Consider the following 21,370-nt stretch of genomic DNA (forward strand, 5'->3'; position numbering starts at 1 on the left):
AAGGTGCTCTCTGAACCATATGGTACTTCTGTATGGAACTTGGAGACTTTTTCTTTAGACGGCATCCCATGTTCTAGATTGGTTAAAAGTTATGTCTCCAGAAATTGTGATTCTAAACAATGGACAAGCAATAGGGAAGGAGCTTTATCTACTGTATGGGTTTTCTCAAGCAAGTTAGTACAGCGAAGCATTTCTCAGATTCTCCGAACCCTGTCTCTGCTAACCTGGGGGTCAACGCTCTGGGGGACCAATAAAATTCTTCTGCCTCTTCCACAGTTTCTTCATGGCCATAATCACTTCTTTGTTTCTCAGGGTATAAATGGCAGGGTTCAACATGGGAGTGACCATTGTGTACAGCACAGAGACTGCTTTGTCCATGGGGAATGTTCGAAAAGGCCTTGCATAGGTATAGATGCAAGGCACAAAGATTAAGGTCACCACAGCAATGTGAGAGGCACAGGTAGACAGAGCCTTGCTGCGATCCTCCCGAGAGTGGCTTCGGAGCATCACTAGCAATGCTGTGTAGGATCCCAGCAGCACCAAAAAACACATTAGGGTGACCAAACCATTGTTAGACACCATCAGAAGCTCTAAGACAAAAGTGTCAGTGCAGGCCAATTTGAGCAGCTGAGGCACATCACAATAAAAGTTGTCCAGCTTGTCAGGCCCACAGAAGGGCAGCTGGATAGTCAGTGCAACCTGTACAATGGAGTGGATGAAGCCCCCCACCCAGGAGGCTGCCATGAAGAGCCCGCACACCATCTGGTTCATAATGAGCGTGTAGCGCAGGGGCTGGGAAATGGCCACATAGTGGTCATATGCCATGACAGTCAGCAGGAAGATCTTGATGCCTCCGATGAAGTGGAAGAAGAAAAGCTGAGTCAGGCAGGCAGAGAAGGAAATGGTGGGGTTTTCTGAGAGCAAGTCGAACAGCATCCTGGGTGCTGTGATAGAGGAGTAGCAAAAGTCCAAGAAAGAAAGATTGCCTAAGAGAAAATACATGGTTGTGTGCAGGCGTGGATCAGAGGTCACTATGGCCACAATGAGGAGATTTCCAGTGACAGTCATAAAGTACACAGCTGTGAAGAAAATGAAGAAGAAGAATCTAAGCTCCCATACCTGAGAAAGCCCCAGTAGAACAAATGCCGTCACCTGGGAATGATTTGATGGATTCATCTGCGTGGTGTGAACCTACTGAAGAAAATGGACATATTCATCGAGGTATCTGCAAGCTTCCCTGAAATAGTTTTCTCCAGCCCATCTTAGTAATTATCAACTGTTTCATTCCATAGGAAGAATGTTGTGAGTTGTGCTATTGGACACCATGCATGTGAAAGAGAAAGACTCCTTTCTTGTGATTCTAGAAAAGCCCAGAGAAACTCTAAGTTCCTAGTAAAATCTAAAAATAGAGGGAACTAAAATATTAAGCTCCTCCAAAATGTTTGAGTACCAATGTAGTTTTAGAAACATAACCCAAAGAATACTTTCTTACTTATATGGGAACAAGAAGAGGAAGCTTTAAACATTCATTGAAATTTAAAACTCACCATCCCAAGATAGTGCTACATGCTCTAAGAATACTCAGAAATTAACCTTACAAGATATGTCTAAGATCTATGTGAGAACAATCTAAACTTCTATAAATTTATGGATTGACTTACTTAAATGTCATGTTTTAAATAAAAGTAAACCATGAATGCTACATATATTATTTTTAATTGTTTCAATCTCTCCAATAAATTCATTTATCGACTTTATTAAGGTATAGTTGACAATGAATAATTGCTTACATTTCAGCAGTAAAATGATAATTTGCAATAGGCATACACTGTGAAGCATTGATCATGATCAAACCAACTAATACATTCATCATCTCAAGCCCTTATCATTTCTTATGTTTATGGTTAGAGCATGTCATATCTGCCCTTCCAGCAGATTTTAACTGTACAATATAATATTGTTAACCCTATTCATGTGGTTGAATTAGCTCTCTATAATTTATGTATTTACATTTCTAAAACTGTACCTCTCGATCAGCATCTACCCATATCCTCCTCTCCAGCCCCTGGTAAGCACTCTTATCTATTCCTATGACTACAACATTTTTAGATTCAACATAGAAGATAAGTTATGCAAAACTTATCTTTCTGCATCTGGCTTATTTCATTTAGTGTAATATCCTCCAGTTTCCTCCATGTTGTCACAAATGGCAAAATTTTCTTCTTTTTTAAAGCTGAATATTTGATTATATATATGCATAATATTCTGTTACATCCACACACCACATTTTCCTTATCTATTTATCCACTAATGGACATTTAGACTGCCTCCATACTTAATTCCATACTTGAGCTGAAATTAACATGACTAAGAGTTGCTTTTTTGACAAAAAGTAAAAATTAACTAGACTAAGAAAAAAGAAGACAAAATCAGAAGCAAAGGAGGAAACATTCCAATGGATGTCTCAAAAATGCAAAGGACTATAAGGCACTATTATAAATAACTACAAAACAACTGAATAATTTAAAAGAAATTGATAAATTCCTAAAACATACAATCTTAAAAATTGAATCAAAAAGAAAGGCTGAACATCTCAATAACAAGGAGAATGAAAAAATAAAAATCTCCCAATGATGAAACCCCCAGGAACAGATGGCTTAACTGATGAATTAAACTGAAACTCAAAGAATAATTAATACCAAGCCCTCCTAAACTATTCCAAAAAACAAGAAAAGGAATACTTCCAAACTCATTCTATGAGACCAGCATTACCCTGATGCCAAAGCCAGACAATGCCACTATAGCTAATATCTCTGATTAACAGAGATGCAAAAATTCTCAAAATACTAGCAAACAGAATTTAACAGCACATTAAAGATCATACATACACTATGAACAAGATGACTATATCGTATACTTAGTTTGACATAATTTTCATAATCTACAATAATTTACTTTTAATTTTCCTTGTAATGAGAATTTATTTACTTTGTCCCTTAACAAATAAGGTTGCACTTATCCTATTATATTCATCTTTATCCATATCTCTTAGAATTTCTTTATGTTATATACCCAAGAATGAAACTGCTGTGTCAAAAAGTATGCTTGGGCCGGGGTTGTGGCTCAGTGGTAGAATGCTTGCTCTGGGTTTAATACCCAGCATCACATTAAAAAAAATTAACAAATAAAATAAAGGTATTGTGTCCATCTATAACCAAAAAAAAATTACAAAAAAATAGTATACTTATCTAGCGGGGTGCAGTGGCATACACCTGTTATCCTAACACCTTGGGAGGCTGAAACAAGGAGGATCACAAGTTCAAAGCCAGCCTCAGCAATGATGAGGCACTAAGCAACTCAGTGAGACCTTGTCTCTAAATAAATACAAAATAGGGTTGGGGTGCAGCTCAATGGCTGAGTGCCCTGAGTTCAATCCCCAGTACTGTCCCCCCAAAAAAGTATGCTTATCTAAATTTTAAGCAGGAACTTCCATCACACCCCATGAATGTAAACATAAAATGATAGCCCAAACGAGTAAACTGTTAAATGAGATATATTCTTGATCACTTGATGAATATATTTGCATAAGACACAGAAGACAAAGTTTGATTTTGGAATTCTTGGTTATGTAGAAGTCTGTTTTGGAAGGTGACAGGAGAGAACTCAGTCTCACTTGCTTTCTGTTCACCCCTGGCTCCATCCTGCACACAGGGGTCTCCATAGTATATGTGTATGCAACCCAGATTGCATAGTCAAGCTCCGTCTCCTGCCTCACCATCCAGAAAACAGGTCACTCCCTGTCTATCCCTCAGACATGGGAGGACACAAACCTGTGTCACAGTTTTGCCCATGGGAGTGTCCTTATGCAAACAACTCCATAGCAAGAAAATAACCTTATTAAGAAGTGAGAAAAAGAATATTTCTCAAAAGAAGACATGCAAATGGATAACATATATGAAAAACATTCCAACAGCACTAATCACTAGGGAACTACAAATTAAAATCACAATGAGATATCACCTCACACCTGTCAGAAAGATCATTATCCAAAAGACAAGAGATAATTATGGGGGGAAATGTGGAGAAAATGGAACATTAATATGCTTTTGGTGGGAACAAAAATGAGTACAGCCATTATGGAAAAATATGTAGGTCCTAACAAATTTTTTTTAAAGGCTACAATTAGAATGACCATGATTCATCAATCTTCTGGCTATGCATGCAAAGGACTTGAAGTCGGTCTGCTGAAGAGATGTCTGTTCTCCCAGGTTCACTGCAGCATTATCCACAATAGCCAAGTTACAGAAGCAAACTCAGCACTCATCAATGGACACATGGATAAGGAAAAAGTGGCCTGTGTGCCCGTGGAATATTATTCAGCTTTTAAAAACACAGAAATTCTGTCATTTTCAAGAACCTGGATGAATCTGGAGGACATTATGATAAGGGAAATAAGCCAGACACAGATGTACATATACCACATGCCCTAGCTTATGTGTGGAATCTATGGCAATGGGTCTCAGAATCACAGTAGAAAGATGGTTGCCAGAAGCTAGGAAGTGGGAGAAAAGCCAACACGTACGTATATTACATGGTTTTTATATCATAAATATATACCATTACAATTTGTTGATTAGTAATAATTTTTTATTAAATTAAATTTAAAAATAGGGTTTTTAAAGTTGTGCTGGCCATATTTCAAGTGTTCTCCAAAGCCCTAGTGGTTGGGAGCTACTGTGTTAATCAAAGGAGGAAGGAAGTTACTTCTGAACTCCATTTCAAGGACCTTTGAGGCTAGTTGCGTTACAATAATAAGTTGCATTCCACTTGTGATGCTCTACCAATCTTCCTCACAATAAATAGCTATTTGGAAATTTATAATATACCAAATTACGAAATAACCCTGTGCCTGACAGGACACATTTTGTAAGATTGATTACAAAAACCTTGAACTACTAGACAAGATAACCTGTTTAGGACACTAGAGAATATAGTAGTTAGGATTCAACAGCCCCACAAAAGGTTACGTTTGTGGAAACTACATCACAGAACCTGAACTCTAGTTCTGCTTCTGCACTAAAATATGTGTGGCATTGGAAAATTTACTTAATCCCTCTCAAATCTTTAGTTTTCTGTATGTAAGATAAAATGATAACAATATGCCAAATTTGCCTCGCTGAGATATTTTAAACATCAAATCATGCAAGATATTTAAAAACAGATATATAAGGCATAATGTATTTGCAACCTCTGTCTGGATTTAAGAATTAATTCTTGAGCTTATCATCTCTGAACCTTCCTTAGATTTGACAGAACTTCAAGGTAATATATCTCATCACTAGAAATACAAATGTAGTTTTACATTTTAATCAGTATGCAGGGTTTTATTTTAACATTTTAAGTATAACTCTGTACATTGTGTGTGAATTTCCTATTTCATCCAAATCAATAATCATTCATTTGCAAAATATTTTGTGTAGAGAGTATTAGTAACTATAAGAATAATGTGTTATTTAAGACCTCTACTTTCTTGGATTACATTTTAGATTAAAAATAAGAAAACAATCACTCTGGTAATTGTGAATAAAATAAAAATTGAGAATAGGTTTTTTTTTTAAAGAGAGAGTGAGAGAGAGAGACAGGGAGAGAGAGAGAGAATTTTAATATTTATTTTTTTTAGTTCTCGGCGGACACAACATCTTTGTTTGTATGTGGTGCTGAGGATCGAACCCGGGCCGCACGCATGCCAGGCGAGCGCACTACCGCTTGAGCCACATCCCCAGCCCCAAGAATAGGTTTAAAATGTAATAAATGTGTTTGGAAGGTTATAGATACTGTGCTAATGAGGAAGAAATTCCCTCTGCTTGTTGGACTGAGAGCTGTATATTTCCGTCATCCAAGGATCTCTATACCAGCAGTCAGAAGGTGCTCAATAACCATAACATTTGCTAACTCTACAAAAACAAAATTTCACAGAGAAGATAACATGTGCTTTAGAAAAACTCAGTACCATCTGTACAGACCCTGGCTTTAAAACTCATTAACTAGGAACACCTGGGCAAAGTCTCTAATTGCTGTGGATCTAATCTGCAAAATGTGAGCATTAATGCCTATCTTGCAGTTTTCAAAAATATAAAAGGAGGATAATATCCTTTAAGATTAGGTTAAGCATGAAATCCAATAATGTATAAAAAGCATTTAGCCTAATGTCTTTTATTTGTTTAGAAGAAATCTTGGTAACAATATCTTGAAATTTATTTATGACTATGTCTTGAGATTTGGAAAGGATATTTAACTGTCAGAAATAGGGTGCAACAAAGATGGTGAATTTCAAGGGGAAAGGACAGATTAAGAAAATATGTGGAGATCTGAGAGTGGAGGATATGAATGGGTAAGGTCAAAATGTTCAGTTGTAGATAGAAACCTAAGTAAGGGATAATATTGAAAATTTAGATAAAGAACAGATTGTGTTCTCAACTTTAAATGTTAGACTAAGGAGTCCCCAGTTTAGGTAGAGTTTCTGAACAAGGGAATCAGAAAATCAAATCTACGCATTAGAACCTCCTAGGTGTGGCACTTGAGTTTAAGCAATGATTTAAGTAAAGATTTAAAACTGTGGGATAGTCCTTCACTAGGAGAATTATAAAAGTTTAAGCCTTTTGTTGAAATCACTCTACTTTAATGAACACATATTTCCAGTTAGAGAGGAAATATTCTAATTTTAACCTTATTCTTTATCCTGAAAGTGAACAGACCTTAACAGGAAAAGTGGTCTGTATTATAAAGTTGCTCCGAATTAAGACCCAAAGAAGTTCAATAATACACTGAGTCCTCAAGGTCAGTTAGTAGCACAGCCAGGACTACAGTCCTGTGTGTCCTTCCAGACTTCAAATGAATGAAATAAAGCTTATGACAAATGAAACAGCTGATAGTCACTCACCTGGAGCTTCCCATGTAAAATATCCCTGTAGCAATAATGCATAGAACTTGGGTCAAAATTTGTAAAGCTGTGAAGATTCCATCAGGCGCTTGAGAGGGGTTAGGGAATTGAAGTCGGTGAGCTCTAGCACAAAGGGATTATTGACGACAGCAGGAGGTAAATGCCAGGCATGGGGCAGGCAAACCTCTGGTGCTCTCCTAAACCAAGTGTCACTGGGGACCACACCAGCGGAAAGGGAATGGAAGGGCAATGACCCAAGTTAGCCATCCCTTTAGGACAAATTAACCACTCTCCCTCATCACCACATCACAGCCCTGACCTTCAAATATTAAATTTTTAATTACCTGTCTCCAAAATTTGTTGGTGGTAGGTTATCTTAATCTTTCTCTTGTGTTCTCTCATATAACCATACCAAACTATAACCATACCAAACTACTATATGGAATTAAATATTTAAATGAAAAAAAGTAAGAAGTAAGCATCCAGCCTACTACTTCAAATACACCTCAATTGGTTTTTATTGTTCTGTGCTAATTTTATTTTCCTTTGATGCTAGGAATCAAACCAAGGGTCTCACACATACTAAGTAGGTATTCTATCACTGAGCTACACCCCACAATAATTATTTTCTCACAATTATTCTTGCTAAAGACTTTAAAGGTCATTTAAATAGCTGATAATATTTATGCATGCCAATAAGGCAAATTATATGCTACAAACAATCCCCAAACTTTCTGATATCTTAGAAATATTCCTCAGAGAGATGCAAATTCTATTGAATGCTTGATATATATTGATTTTAAGAAAATTTATACAGTGCAGATGTCTTACCACACTCTTACCATCAATAAATATTATCAATTTAATTTATTTTTCATTATTTGTTAAAATTCTAATTTTAATATAATTTTTAATTACTATTATTAAGAATGAACACTTCTTTTGCCTTTTAAAAATTCTTTCATAACCTTCATTTCTTTCTTGGTATTGCTTTATTGTTTATCTAATTCGTGAGTTATTATTAAGATTAGTAACTCCTTTTATAGAAAAATAAATATATATTATTACATGTACATATATGTGAACATTCCATAAGTAGGTATCCATGCATTTAACTGTAAAATGTATATGTCTATAACATACATAAATTGTTATGTTAACAGTTTATCAGTGAAGAACCAGTTTTTTGGTATCAGTATTACTCCATTTTTTGTTGTTTTTTTATACTTAAAAAGGCCTCACTCATTCCAGTATTCATCCTATATCATCTAGATTTTATTCTTGTTTTTCTTCCTTGTTTTATTTTATTTTTAATTTATAAAACTTTTTTTCTAACAAGTTAAATTTCCAAATTCTTTTCCAAAACTTAGACCTTTTCCTTTGGAGGATGTGTGTGTGTGTGTGTGTGCGTGTGTGTGTGTGTGTGTTTCTATGAGATATAAAGATTTTCTTGCAAGAATATTGATGATTCCATTGATTATTCTATCAATTATATTAGCACTATGACCTAGATTTACTTGTTTTTAAAGTAATACATGTAGATGTGTTTCATTTGTTATAAAATATTAAATATAAATCCAGAAAAAAATATTACTTAATAATGTGATCACAAATATGTTTTTTCTTGTGTTTCTCATATAAATATGGCTTTTTCTTTGTTGAGGTAAGATATTTTTATTACTAGATTACTAAAGATTTTGGACGGGTTTTAATTTTTTTTAATTTTTTATTCTAATTTGTTATATATGACATCAAAATGCATTACAATTCATATTAGACATACAGAGCATAATTTTTCATCTCTGTCTGTATACAAAGTATATTCACACCATTCATGTCTTCATACATGTACTTTGGATAATAATGTCCATCTCATTCCACCATCATTTCTAACCCCATGTCCCCTCCCATCACCTCCCACCCCTTTGCCTTATCTAGAGTTCATCTATTCCCCCTACGCTCCCCCTCCCTATCCCAGTATGAATCAGCCTCCTATATCAGAGAAAACATTCGGCATTTGGTTTTGGGGGACTGGCTAACTTCACTTAGCTTTATATTCTCCAACTCCATCCATTTACCTGCAAATGCCATGATTTTATTCTCTTTTATTGCTGAGTAATATTCCATTATGTATACATACTACATTTTTTTTATTCATTCATCTACTGGAGGGCATCTATGTTGGTTTGGATGGGTTGTTTTATTTGGTTGGTTGGTTACTTTATTTCAATTCAGAAATTTAAAGAATATCCAGAGCAGGGTTGGGGTTATGGCTCAGTAGAAGAGCGCTTGCCTAGCACATGGAGGCACTGGGTTCGATCCTTGACACCACATAAAAAATAAACAAATGAAATAAAGGCATTGTGTCCATTTATAACTAAAAAATTAAAAAAAAAATATCCAGAGCCTATTGATATCATCAATCTTTCCCAAAGGGTCAATTTATATGACATAAATTTTGATGCATTCCTTAATTAAGCTGATTCTAAACTTTCTGGATGAGATTAATGTGCTGTTGTCTTGGTTTGTTTGTTCAATATCTTTGTATCCATAGGGTTTGGGTTCAAAACTCCCTTAGTTACCAAAACTCTGTGAATGTTCAACTCCCTTATTATAAAATAGCATAGTATCTACATGTAATCTACATGATCATTTCCCATACTTTAAATCATCTCTAATCACTTAAAATATCTAAAATAAATAAATTCTATGTAAATTGTTGTTATACTGCATTGGTCTCGGAGTAAAATAAGAGACAAAAACAAGTTAGGCCTAAGTACAGTTTTGATTCACGATTGGTTGAATACAAAGATGTGTAACCTGTGGATACAGAAGGCCTTAGTTTTAGGACTTTCACGTCTCTATTAATTGCTGCAGTCAGTCCTGACCTTTCTTTTCAGAGTGTGGTGGTAGGTTTAGAAATGAGTATTAGACCTCATTCATAGGGGATTCTCTTAAGTTTTTCTCATCTGGAAAATTTACTTCTTGATACTTTTTTACAGAATTTCCCAGTGACAATTAATAGGCTTGGAGCTTGTTCTGAAAATAATTCTTTGTAACTATAAAAGTTTTATTTACTTGTAATTTAAATTTTTTCTCTAATCAATACAAATTTTCTTTTAAAATTAATCCATTTCACTAATATTTACAAATTATTATAGAGAGGTAGTTATGAAAGTTGTTAATTTTTAAAAATATTTTATTACATTTCATTTCCTACCTTGCAAAAAGTTTTTTTCATGAATTTTTCCTCAACTTTGTCAAATGAATGATTATATGCTTTTTAAAATTTAGGTATTTGTCTTCTTAGTTGAAGTTTTGTCAATTCTAGGTGATTTTGGAGCTATTTCATTTTATAGATAACTCTATTGTTTTCTATTCATTTCAATTTAATTTTATTTCCTTTTTTCTGATACTGAGCTGTTCTATTTTTAGTTCTTTAGGTATAAACTTAGGTATTCTTCCTCTTTCTAATGTATGCAATTAAGCTATTTCATTCTGGGCATAGTTTTTACTGTATCTCGCCAGTTTTGGTATGTCTTGCTTTTGTTTTTCATTCACCTCTAAGTATTTTTTTCATTTCTTTTATTTCCTTCTTTGACCCTTCAGGTACTTAGGAGTATGTTATTTAATTTCTGCAAGTTTGTGAATTTTCCAGTTTTCCTTCTGTTATTCAATTTCAGCTTCATTCTATTGTGGTTGACACTTTGCAGTACTTTAAGTTTTCTAATTTATTGAGATTTGTGACTTAACATGTAGTCTATCCTGAAGAATGTTCCATGTGCACTGAGAAAAATATGTGTGCTCTGCCGTTATTGGGTTGAGTGTTCCTATGTGTCTATTAGACCTCGCGGGTTTATAGTGATATCCAATTCCTTTGCCTTTTTATAGAACTGTTTTAATTTTTCTATTATTAAAATTGAGATAGTGAAGTCTCTGACTATTATTATAGAACTGTCTATGTTTCTGTTCACATTAATTATTGTCAACTTCATGTATTCTGGAACACTGCTATTTGGTGTGTATATGTTTGTCATTGTTATTTTCTTGATAAATTGACCCTTCCATTCAATATATTACTTTCTTTTTTGTCTCCTACAACATATTTTGATTTAAAGTCCATGTTGTCTCATGTCATTATAACCACTCCAGATGAAAGGGCTTCTGCCACTTTTTCATTTTGTTTTATAGCTTTTCTGCCACTCATTCTGATGGTTTGTATTTGACTATGTTGTTACAGTTTGTATCCCAATGATCTTAAATGTCCCCCCACAGGCCCATATACTAAACACTTGGCTGGAGCCTGTGGCACTATTGGGAGGTGGTAAAACCCTTAGTAGGTGAGCCCCAGTGGGAGAATATAGATCACTGGGAACATTGCTTTGAGTGGGTTATTGGGACGCTGGTCCCTTCCTCTCTCTTCATTTCCTGGCTACTATGAAGTTGGCAGCTTTGTTTCACTACAAGCTCCTTACTATGATGCTCTCCCTTACCACAAGCCCCCCCAAAACAGGGCCAACTGACTATGGATTGAAATCTCCGAAATCATGATTTAAAATAAATCTTTCCTTCTTAAAGTTGACTTCCTCGGGTATTTTATCACAATGATGGATCTTTTTTCATTTTCTTTTACATTTATGGACATTTCCTTGATTAATTAATTAATTAATTAACATGTCATATTTATAGCAAGTTCAGTTAAATTGATACTGATTTACCTTCAAAATTATGTATTCTATTCACATATAGGTCCATCCCTTCCTCTCTTTAAGATTTTTGTTTTTGTTTTGTTTTAGAGGATCACACATTGCATCTTTATATGTATGCCTATGAACATAGATTTAAGATGCTTTATGAATTGTCTTTAAATCATTTAGGAAATAAAAATTGGAGTTACACAAATACATAATACTTTACTGGAGATCTTTATTTCTTCATTTAGCTTTGAGTTAATGTAGTATGTCTTTTTTAAATTGGTGCATTATGACATATTCATATATGCAGATAACATAATATGCTTAATTTTATTTCCAAGTATCTCCCTTTTACTCCACTCCTCCCTCCCCTGGTACCCTACCTCAACTCCACTGGTCTCCCTTTAATTTTTATAAGGTCCTTTTTAAAATTTTTTTTTCTCTAGTTTATACATATGAGAGAGAACATACAACCCTAGATTTTCTGAGTCTTGTTTATTTTTCTTAACATGATGCTCTCCAGTTCAATCAATTTTCCTGAAAATTATATACTTTCATTTGGAATGAAATAAAACTCCATTGTGTATGTATATGCACATTTTCTTTATATGTTGATTTATTGATGGACACCTAGGCTGGTCCTACTCATGTCCACATGGGCAGTGGAAATGGGGTTCCCCTCGATGAAATGGGATGGCTGAGAAATAAAAGAAAATAGAAATAAAATAGAAAAAAAAAAAAGAACACAGAAAGTAGTTTCAAAAGCAGGGGCAGGAAGGGCAAGCTGATCAGACAGATTGAGCTTCTGGACCAAATGAGGCCTCCACCTGCTTTATTTATATCAGAAAACATCAAAGGCCTTCCATAGAATGTTCCTCACTAAAATAGGACAAATGTGGGCTGTTCAGTTCCTAACAGGATATGCTCATCTCCAGTACTACTATGAGAAACCTTTCTAGCAGAGCAGAGGGAAAGATCACATGCATTGGGTAATCTATTGCCTCAGGAGAGCCACAGAAATTTCCCAATGCCAGGCCTATCCCTCCCTGGCTTCCATGTCAAGAAAAGTTCCTCATGTATTTTACAGATGGCTTCCCACAGGCTGGTTCCATTATTTGGCTATTATGAATTGCACTGCTATAAACACAAATATGTATTCATTATTATCATAGTATGCTGACTTTAATTGTTTCAGAAAAATATCAAAGATGGCATGTATCTGACTTTATCAATAGGAATTCTAAATCTCAGGAAATAATACCAAGAATTAAGAAATGGAATCACATCCCAAATTAAAGCATTTATGCACTGCAAAGAAAACAACAGTATGGAAAGAGAACCTACAGAAGGAGAGAAAATCTTTGCCAGCTATTCTTCTAACAGAGAATTAATATCCAGAACATATGAAGAACTAAAAAAAACTCAACATTTAAAAAACCAAATAACTCAGTAAATGGGCAAATGAATTAATTTCTTCAGAAGAATAAATTCAAATGGCTAACAAATACATGAGAAAATGTTCAACATCTTTAGCCATCAGGAAAGTGCAGATCAAAACTACACTAAGGTTCTATCTCAGCCCAATTATAATGGCAGTCATAAAGAATATTAGTAATGATTTTCAAGATGGCGGACCAGAGGGAGGCAGCATTCTGTGTTGCTCTGTGATCCAGATCTCACCTAGTTGGAATACTGCATCTCTGAGATTGTTAGAGGAACCCTATCCAGCTGCTGTCTGCAGAAATCCCCAGTGCTGTGCCCCATGAAGGGCTCCAGGCCTCAGTGTTCGAGTAGGACCCAAAGCCCAAAGTTCCAGTACCTGCAAGACTCCGTGAGTGCCTTAGCAGAATCACCTATCAACATATCTGCAGACTGCCAAGATTTCACACCGCTCTCATGAAGTTCACTCAGCTGCTGCCTACCCACAGCACAACACCATCGCTCAGTTCCCTCAACCTCACCAGACACCCCAGCACTGGAAGCAGACTGCCTCCATCTTGGCTAAACATTCTCACCATATTAGGTGGGGGCAGTTCCCAGATTAGATCTCCAGGGGCCAGTGGATTTTTGCAGAAATCACCAGCGCTGCAAAAATGTGACCACCCGCACAGAAATTAGAGCCTCTGGGTTCGAGTAAGTCTCCGGATTCCGGACCCAAAGCCTGCAGTTCTAGCTCACGCATGACTTAGCAGAAATACCTATCACCACCTCTGAAGAACTCCAGACAGCACACCATTCCCACACAGGGCACTTGGCTGCTACCTATCCACAGTACAAGGCCATTGCCCAGCTCCCCCCACATCACCAGACACCCTGGTGCTGGAAGCAGACTGACTCCATCTTGGAAAACCTTCCCCTCCATTTTGTGGTGTGCATGGCTATCAGATTGGATTGCCATTTGAGCAGGTACCTGATTTCCAATTCCTCCCCCCTCCCCAACAGCATTAAATCAGCACAGTAGCCACCCAATACAAGAACAGCTCTCAGTTGGACAGGAGTGCAGTGACAACAGGGTGCTGCCCACCTGGTGTGAGCCTGGGTGTGAGAGTTACCACAGTTGGGACCTGATAAATAAGAGAGGGGAAGGAACTAAAGTCTGGAGCATAACAGAAAGACCAGGATTTGGGAAATATCCAGGAAAGAGAGGGAAATGATACTGGGGTCTCCAGTCAGACCTGTGGTCACATAAAAAGACCCGTGAGGCACTATTTTCCTGCTGGGACTGGTGGGCAGCACTCCCCACATCTAGATGCTCCACACTAGGTCTAGTCTTCACACCCTGGTACCTACACAATCCTGAAGGCAGAGACACCTACTGGATGAGACAACCCCACCTACTGGATGAGAAGAGAAAGAAATGGATTTCTAAGAGGTTTTTTTTTTTTTTTCTCCTCTTCTTTCTCTTCTACCCTTCTCTCCTCTGGCCCTCACATCCCCAACATATGTAAAATCAAGAACTTTGCATGAAATAGAACTTTGAAGACTGAGTCACCTGAATAATATCATATAGATGAAATGCATAAGCCCTTTTTCTCTCTTTTTTTCCTTATTTTTTCTTTTTTTCTTTTTCTTCTCTTTTTTTCTTTATTTCTTTACCTTTTTTTATATTTCTTCTTCCTTCACCCTACAAATTATACTATTTTAGCATCCTAAAATTTTCTAATATATATATATATATATATATATATATATATATATATATATATGTGTGTGTGTGTGTGTTTGTTTTATGTACTCTACTGTCTTCCCACGTAATTGTCTACCCCAAACTACTTCCTATCTATTCTCCTGCTACTAACCATCTACATTAGATTTCTCCTTCACATTTCCTAAAATATATTAACTATATACCCTCACATCCTCATCCTACATCTGACCCCCAGGTCATTGTCCAACACCAGAAACTGTAAACCTTTTTATAAAACTACTGATTATATTTTAAATAATAATTGAATCCAACATTTCTGGACATTGAGACTAAACTGTAAATGTCTTAATAACAACAATCTGTTCATAGGTGATGTATAGTTGATATTTGGATCTGTTAACATTGTCCTTCCCCACAGAGCATACAAGAGCACTACAAATCTATAGGGTAAAAACAATAACACACCAAATCCACAGAGTTGGAAAGGAAGACACATGAGCAACATGAAAAGACAAGGGAAGAAAGTACCACAAACAAATCAAGACAACACATCATTAGAAGAATTGGCAGCTATAGCAAAAAAAAATACAGAGAAAGATTTCAGGATATACATGGTTAAAATGTTTTGGGATCTCAAAGAAGACAGAAAAAATACAGGCAGTGAAAGATCACTATGACAATGAGCTACATAAACAAATTCAAGAAGCAAAAGATCACCTCAACAGGGAGATAGAGGTTATACCAAAAAAAAAAAAAACAGAAATCCTTGAAATGAAAGAAATAATAAACCAAATTGAAACTCAAATGAAAGCATCACCAACAGAGTAGACCACTTAGAAGATAGGACATCAGACAATGAAGATCAAATAAAGCATCTTGAAAAGAACATAGACCACACAGCGAAAATTATAAGAAACCATGAGCAGAATATTCAAGAAATATGAGATAACATAAAAAGATCAAATTTAAGAGCTATTGGGTTAGAGGAAGGCATAGAGGTCCAAACCAAAGGAACGAACAATCTATTCAATGAAATATTATCAGAAAACTTTGCAAACATGAAGAATTAATTGGAAATTTAAGTTGAAGAAGCCTACAGGACACCAAATATACAAAATCACAACAAACCCACACCAAGGCACATTATAATGAAAATTCCCAACATACAGAATAAGCAGAGAATTTTAAAAGCCACAAGAGAAAGGAATCAGATAACATATAAGAGAAAACCAATTAGGATAATGGCAGATTTTTCAACACAGACTCTGAAAACTAGAAGATCCTAGAACAACATATATGAAGCTCCGAAAAATAATGGGTGCCAATCAAGAATCTTGTATCCAGCAAAATTAAGCTTCAGATTTGAAGATGAAATAAAAAACTTCCACAATAAACAAAAGTTTAAAGAAGTTAAAGCTAGAAAACCAGCACTACAAAACATCCTTGGCAAAATATTGTATTAAGAAGAAATGAAAAACAGCAATGAAAATCAGTAGAGGGATATAGTACACTAAAGGGAAAACTAATCAAAGAGGAAAATCAATTCAAATAAAATAACAAAAGTAAACAAATATGGCTGGAAATACAAATCATGTCTCAATAGTAACCCTAAATGTTAATGGCTTAAACTCAACAATCAAAATACATAGGCTAGAAAATTGGATTTTTAAAAAAATACCCAACAATATGCCACCTCCAGGAAACTCATCTGATATGAAAAGACATACACAGACTTAAGGTGAAAGGTTGGGAAAACTCATACCACTCACATGGATTGTGGAAGCAAGCAGGGGTTTCCATACTCATATCAAATAAAGTAGACTTCAAGCCAAGGTTAATCAAAAGGGATAAAGATGGACATTACATACTGCTCAAGGAAACTATACACCAACAAGACATAATGATCATTAATATATATGCCCCAAACAATGGTGCAGCTCTGTTCATCAAAAAAACTCTTCTCAAGTTCAAGAGTCAAATTGACCACAACACAATAATCTTGGGTGACTTTAACACACCTCTCTCACCACTGGATAGATCTTCCAAACAAAAGTTGAATAAAGAAACTCAATAACACAATCAATAACTTAGACCTAACTGAAATATATAGAATATTTCAACCTGCATCAAGCAGATACACTTTCTTCTCAGCAACACATGGACCCTTCTCTAAAATAGACCATATACTATGCCACAAAGCAACTCTTAGCAAATACAAAAAAAGTAGAGTTACTGCTATGCATTTCATTAGATCATAATGGAATGAAATTGAAAATCAACGACAAAATAAAAAAAAAATAAAATCTCACCATCACCTGGAGACTAAACAATATGCTACTGAATGAACAATGTGCCACAGAAGACATCAAGGAGGATATAAAAAAAATTCCTAGAGGTAAATGAGAACATAGAAAAAACATGACAAAATCTCTAGGACAAATATGAAAGCAGAACTAAGAGGAAAACTCATTGCATGGAGTTCATTCCTTGAAAGAATAAAAAGTCAACAAATAAATGACCTCACACTACATCTCAAAGCCCTAGAAAAAGTAGAACAAAGCAGCAGCAAAAGCAGTAGGAGGCAAAAAATAGTTAAAATTAGAGATGAAATTGAAACAAAAGAAAAAAAATTTTAAAATTGACAGAGCAAAAAGTTTGTTCTTTGAAAAAATAAATACAATTGACAGACCCTTAGCCACACTAATGAAGAGAAAGAAAAAGAACTCAGATTACCAGCATACATGATGAAAAAGGTAAAAATCACAACAGACACTACAGAAATACAGAGGATAATTAGAAACTATTTTGAAATCTTAAACTCCAATAAAATAGAACACATTGAAGGCATCAACAAATTTCTTAAATCATATTATTTGCCCAGATTGAGTCAGGAAGATATACACAATTTAAACAGACCAATATCAAGTGAAAAAATAGAAGAAGCCACCAAAAGCTTACCAACCAAGAAACACTCAGGACCAGATGAGTACACAGCCGAGTTCTACAAGACCTTTAAAGAAGAACTAATACCAATACTCTTCAATTTATTTCAGGAAATATAAAAAGACACAGCACTTCCCAACTCATTCTATGAGGCCAATATCACCCTGATCCCAAAACCAGGCAAAGAATTTCAAAGAAAGAAAACTTCAGACCAAAATCTCTAATAAACATAAATGAAAAATTCTCAATAAAATTCTGGCAAATCTAATACAAAAACATATCAAAAAGATTGTGCACCATGATCAAGTGGGATTCATCCTAGGGATGCAAGGTTGATTCAACATATGGAAATCAATAAATGTAATTCATCATATCAATGGACTTAAATATAAGAATCATATGATCATCTCAATAGATGCAGAAAAAACATTTGACAAAATACAGCACCCCTTTATGTTCAAAACACTAGAAAAAGTAGGGATAACAGGAACATATCTCAACATCGTAAAGGCTATCTATGCTAAGCCTCAGGCCAACATCATTCCTAATGGAGAAAAATTGAAGGCATTCCCTCTAAAAACTGGAATAAGACAAGGATGCTCTTTTTCACTTCTATACAACATAGTTCTTGAAACACTGGCCAGAGCAATTAGACAGACAAAAGAAATTAAAGGGATATGTATAGGAAAAGAAGACTTGAATTAGCTCTATTTGCTGATGATATGATTCTATACCTAGAAGACCCAAAAAACTCCACCAGAAAACTTCTAGAATTAGTAAATGAATTAATCAAAGTAGCAGGATATAAAATCAACACCCATAAAATCAAAGGCATCTCTGTATATCAGTGACAAAGTCTCTGAGAATGAAATGAGGAAAACTACCCCATTCACAATAACCTCAAAAAAAATAAGATACTTAATGAAAGAAGTGAAAGATCTATACAATGAAAACTACAGAACCCTAAAGAGAAAAATCAAAGAAGACCTTGTAAGATGGAAAGATCTACTTTCCTCTTGGATAGGCAGAATTAATATTATCAAAATGACCATACTACCAAATGCACTATACAGATTCAATGCAATTCTGATCAAAATCCCAATGGCATTCCTCTTAGAAATAAAAAAAGCAACCACGAAATTCATCTTGAAAAATAAGAAACCAGAATAGCTAAAAATCAATATTTAGCAGGAAGACTGAAGCAGGTGGTTTTGCTATACTAGACCTTAAACTATACTACAGAGCAATAGTAACCAAAACAGCATGGTATTGGCACCAAAACAGACTGGTAGACCAATGGTACAGAATAGAGGACACAGAGACTAACCCACAAAATTACAATTATCTTTTATTAGACAAAGATGCCAAAAACATGCATTGCAGAAAAGATAGCCTCTTCAACAAATGGTGCTGAGAAAACTGGAAATTCATATGCAACAAAAAGAAATCAAACCCATATCTCTCACCATGCACAAAACTTAACTCAATATTGATCAAGGACCTAGATTAAACCAGAGACTCTACATCTAATAGAAGAAAAAGTAGGCCCTAATCTTCATCATGGGGGATTAGGCCCCAACTTCCTTAATAAGACTCCTATAGTGCAAGAATTAAAATCAAGAATCAATAAATGGGACAGATTCAAATTAAAAAGTTTCTTCTCAGCAAAAGAAACAATCTGTGAGGTGAATAGAGAGCCTACATCTTGAGAGCAAATATTTACCCCTCACACATCAGATAGAGCACTAATCTCTAGGGTATATAAAGAACTCAAAAAGCTAAACACCAAAAAAATGCATAAATAATCCAATCAATAAATGGGCCAAGGACCTGAACAGACACTTCTCAGAAGAGGATATACAATCAATAAATAAATATATGAAAAAAATGCTCATCATCTCTAGTAATCAGAGAAATGCAAATCAAAATTAAGATATCATCTCACTCCAGTCAGAATGGCAGCTATTATGAAGACAAACAACAAGAAGTGTTGGCAAGGATTTGGGGGAAAAGGCACACTCATACACTGCTGGTGGGACTGCAAATTGGTGCAGTCAATATGGAAAGCAGTATGGAGATTCCTTGGAAATCTGGGAATAGAACCACCATTTGACCCAGCTATCCCTCTCCTCAGACTACACCCAAAGGACTTAAACACAGCATACTACAGGGACACAGCCACATCAATGTTTATAGCAGCACAATTCACAATAGCTTAACTGTGGAGCCAACCTAGATGCCCTTCAGTGGATGAATGGATAAAAAAAGGTGGCATATATACACAATGGAATTTTACTCAGCAATAAAAGAGAATAAAATCATGGCATTTGCAGGTAAATGGATAGTGTTGGAGAAGATAATGCTAAGTGAAGTTAGCCAATCAAAAACAAAAAATGCCGAATTTTTCTCTGATATAAGGAGGCTGACTCATAGTCGGGTAGGGAGGGGGAGTATGGGACAAATAGATGAATTCTAGATAGGGAAGAGAGGAGGGAGGGAAAGAAAAGAGGCAGCGGATTAGCAATGATGGTGGAATGTGATGGACATCATTATCCAAAGTACATGTATGAAGACATGAATTGGGTGTCAACCTACTTTATAACAAACAGAGATACGAAAAATTGTGGTATATATGTGTAATAAGAATTGTAGGGGCTGGGATTTTGGTTCAGTGGTAGAGCGCTTGCCTAGCATGTGTGAGGCACTGAGTTTGATTCTCAGCACCACACAAATAAATAAAATAAACATCCATTAACAACTAAACAATATGTTAAAAAAATATATTTTTAAAAAAGAATTATAATGCAAGAAAAAAACAATACATGCATAAAGACATGAATTGGCATGAATATGGTTTATACGAAGATATGAAAAATTGTGCTTTATGTGTGTAATAAGAATTGTAATACATTCTGCTGTCGTGTATTTAAAAATAAAATCAATTTTAAAAATAAATAAATAAAAAATTTTAAAACGAATATAAGTAATGCTAAATTCTGGTAAAGATGTGAGGGAAAATGTATTATTTTTAAAAATTATTTATGCTAATTTGTTATACATGAAAGTAGGATGCATTTCAATTCATAGTATACTTATAGAGCACAATTTTTCATGTCAGTGGTTGTACACAAAGTAGAGTCACACCATTCATGTCTTCATACATGTGCTTAGGGTAATAATGTCCATCTCATTCCACCGTCTTTCCTACCCCCATGCCCTCTCCCTGCACCTTCTTTCCCTTTGCCCTATCTAAAGTTCCTCCATTTCCTTCCATGCTCCCCTCTCCATCCCCATTATGAATCGCATCCACATATCAGAGAGAACATTTGGCATTTGATTTGGGGGATTGGCTTACTTCACTTAGCATAATCTTCTCCAACTACATCCATTTACCTACAAATTCCATAATTTTATTCTCTTTCAATGCTGAGTAATATTCCACTGTGTATATATGCCACATTTTCTTTATCCATTCTTCTACTGAAGGGTATCTAGGTTGGTTCCACAGTTTAGCTAGTGTGAATTGTGCTGCTATAAACATTGATGTGGTTGTGTCCCTGTATATGCTGTTTTTAAGTCCTTTGGATATAGACCGAGGAGAGGGATAGCTGGGTCAAATGGCGATTTCATTCCAACTTTTCTAAG

General features: G+C 35.3%; 1 protein-coding gene across 1 annotated transcript; it reads right to left on the reverse strand.

The window, feature by feature from the left end:
• Positions 1-231: 231 nt before the first annotated feature.
• Positions 232-1,176, reverse strand: LOC308641633 (olfactory receptor 4D5-like; the record flags this gene model as incomplete). The annotated part of the gene is made up of 1 exon (XM_081280280.1): positions 232-1,176. One exon carries the CDS (start codon positions 1,174-1,176, stop codon positions 232-234), a length of 945 nt encoding a protein of 314 aa, XP_081136406.1.
• Between the last annotated feature and the right edge of the window lie 20,194 nt (positions 1,177-21,370).

This window comes from Spermophilus citellus (genome assembly GCF_964194105.1).
Source record: "Spermophilus citellus genome assembly, chromosome: 2".
Taxonomy (NCBI): domain Eukaryota; kingdom Metazoa; phylum Chordata; class Mammalia; order Rodentia; family Sciuridae; genus Spermophilus; species Spermophilus citellus.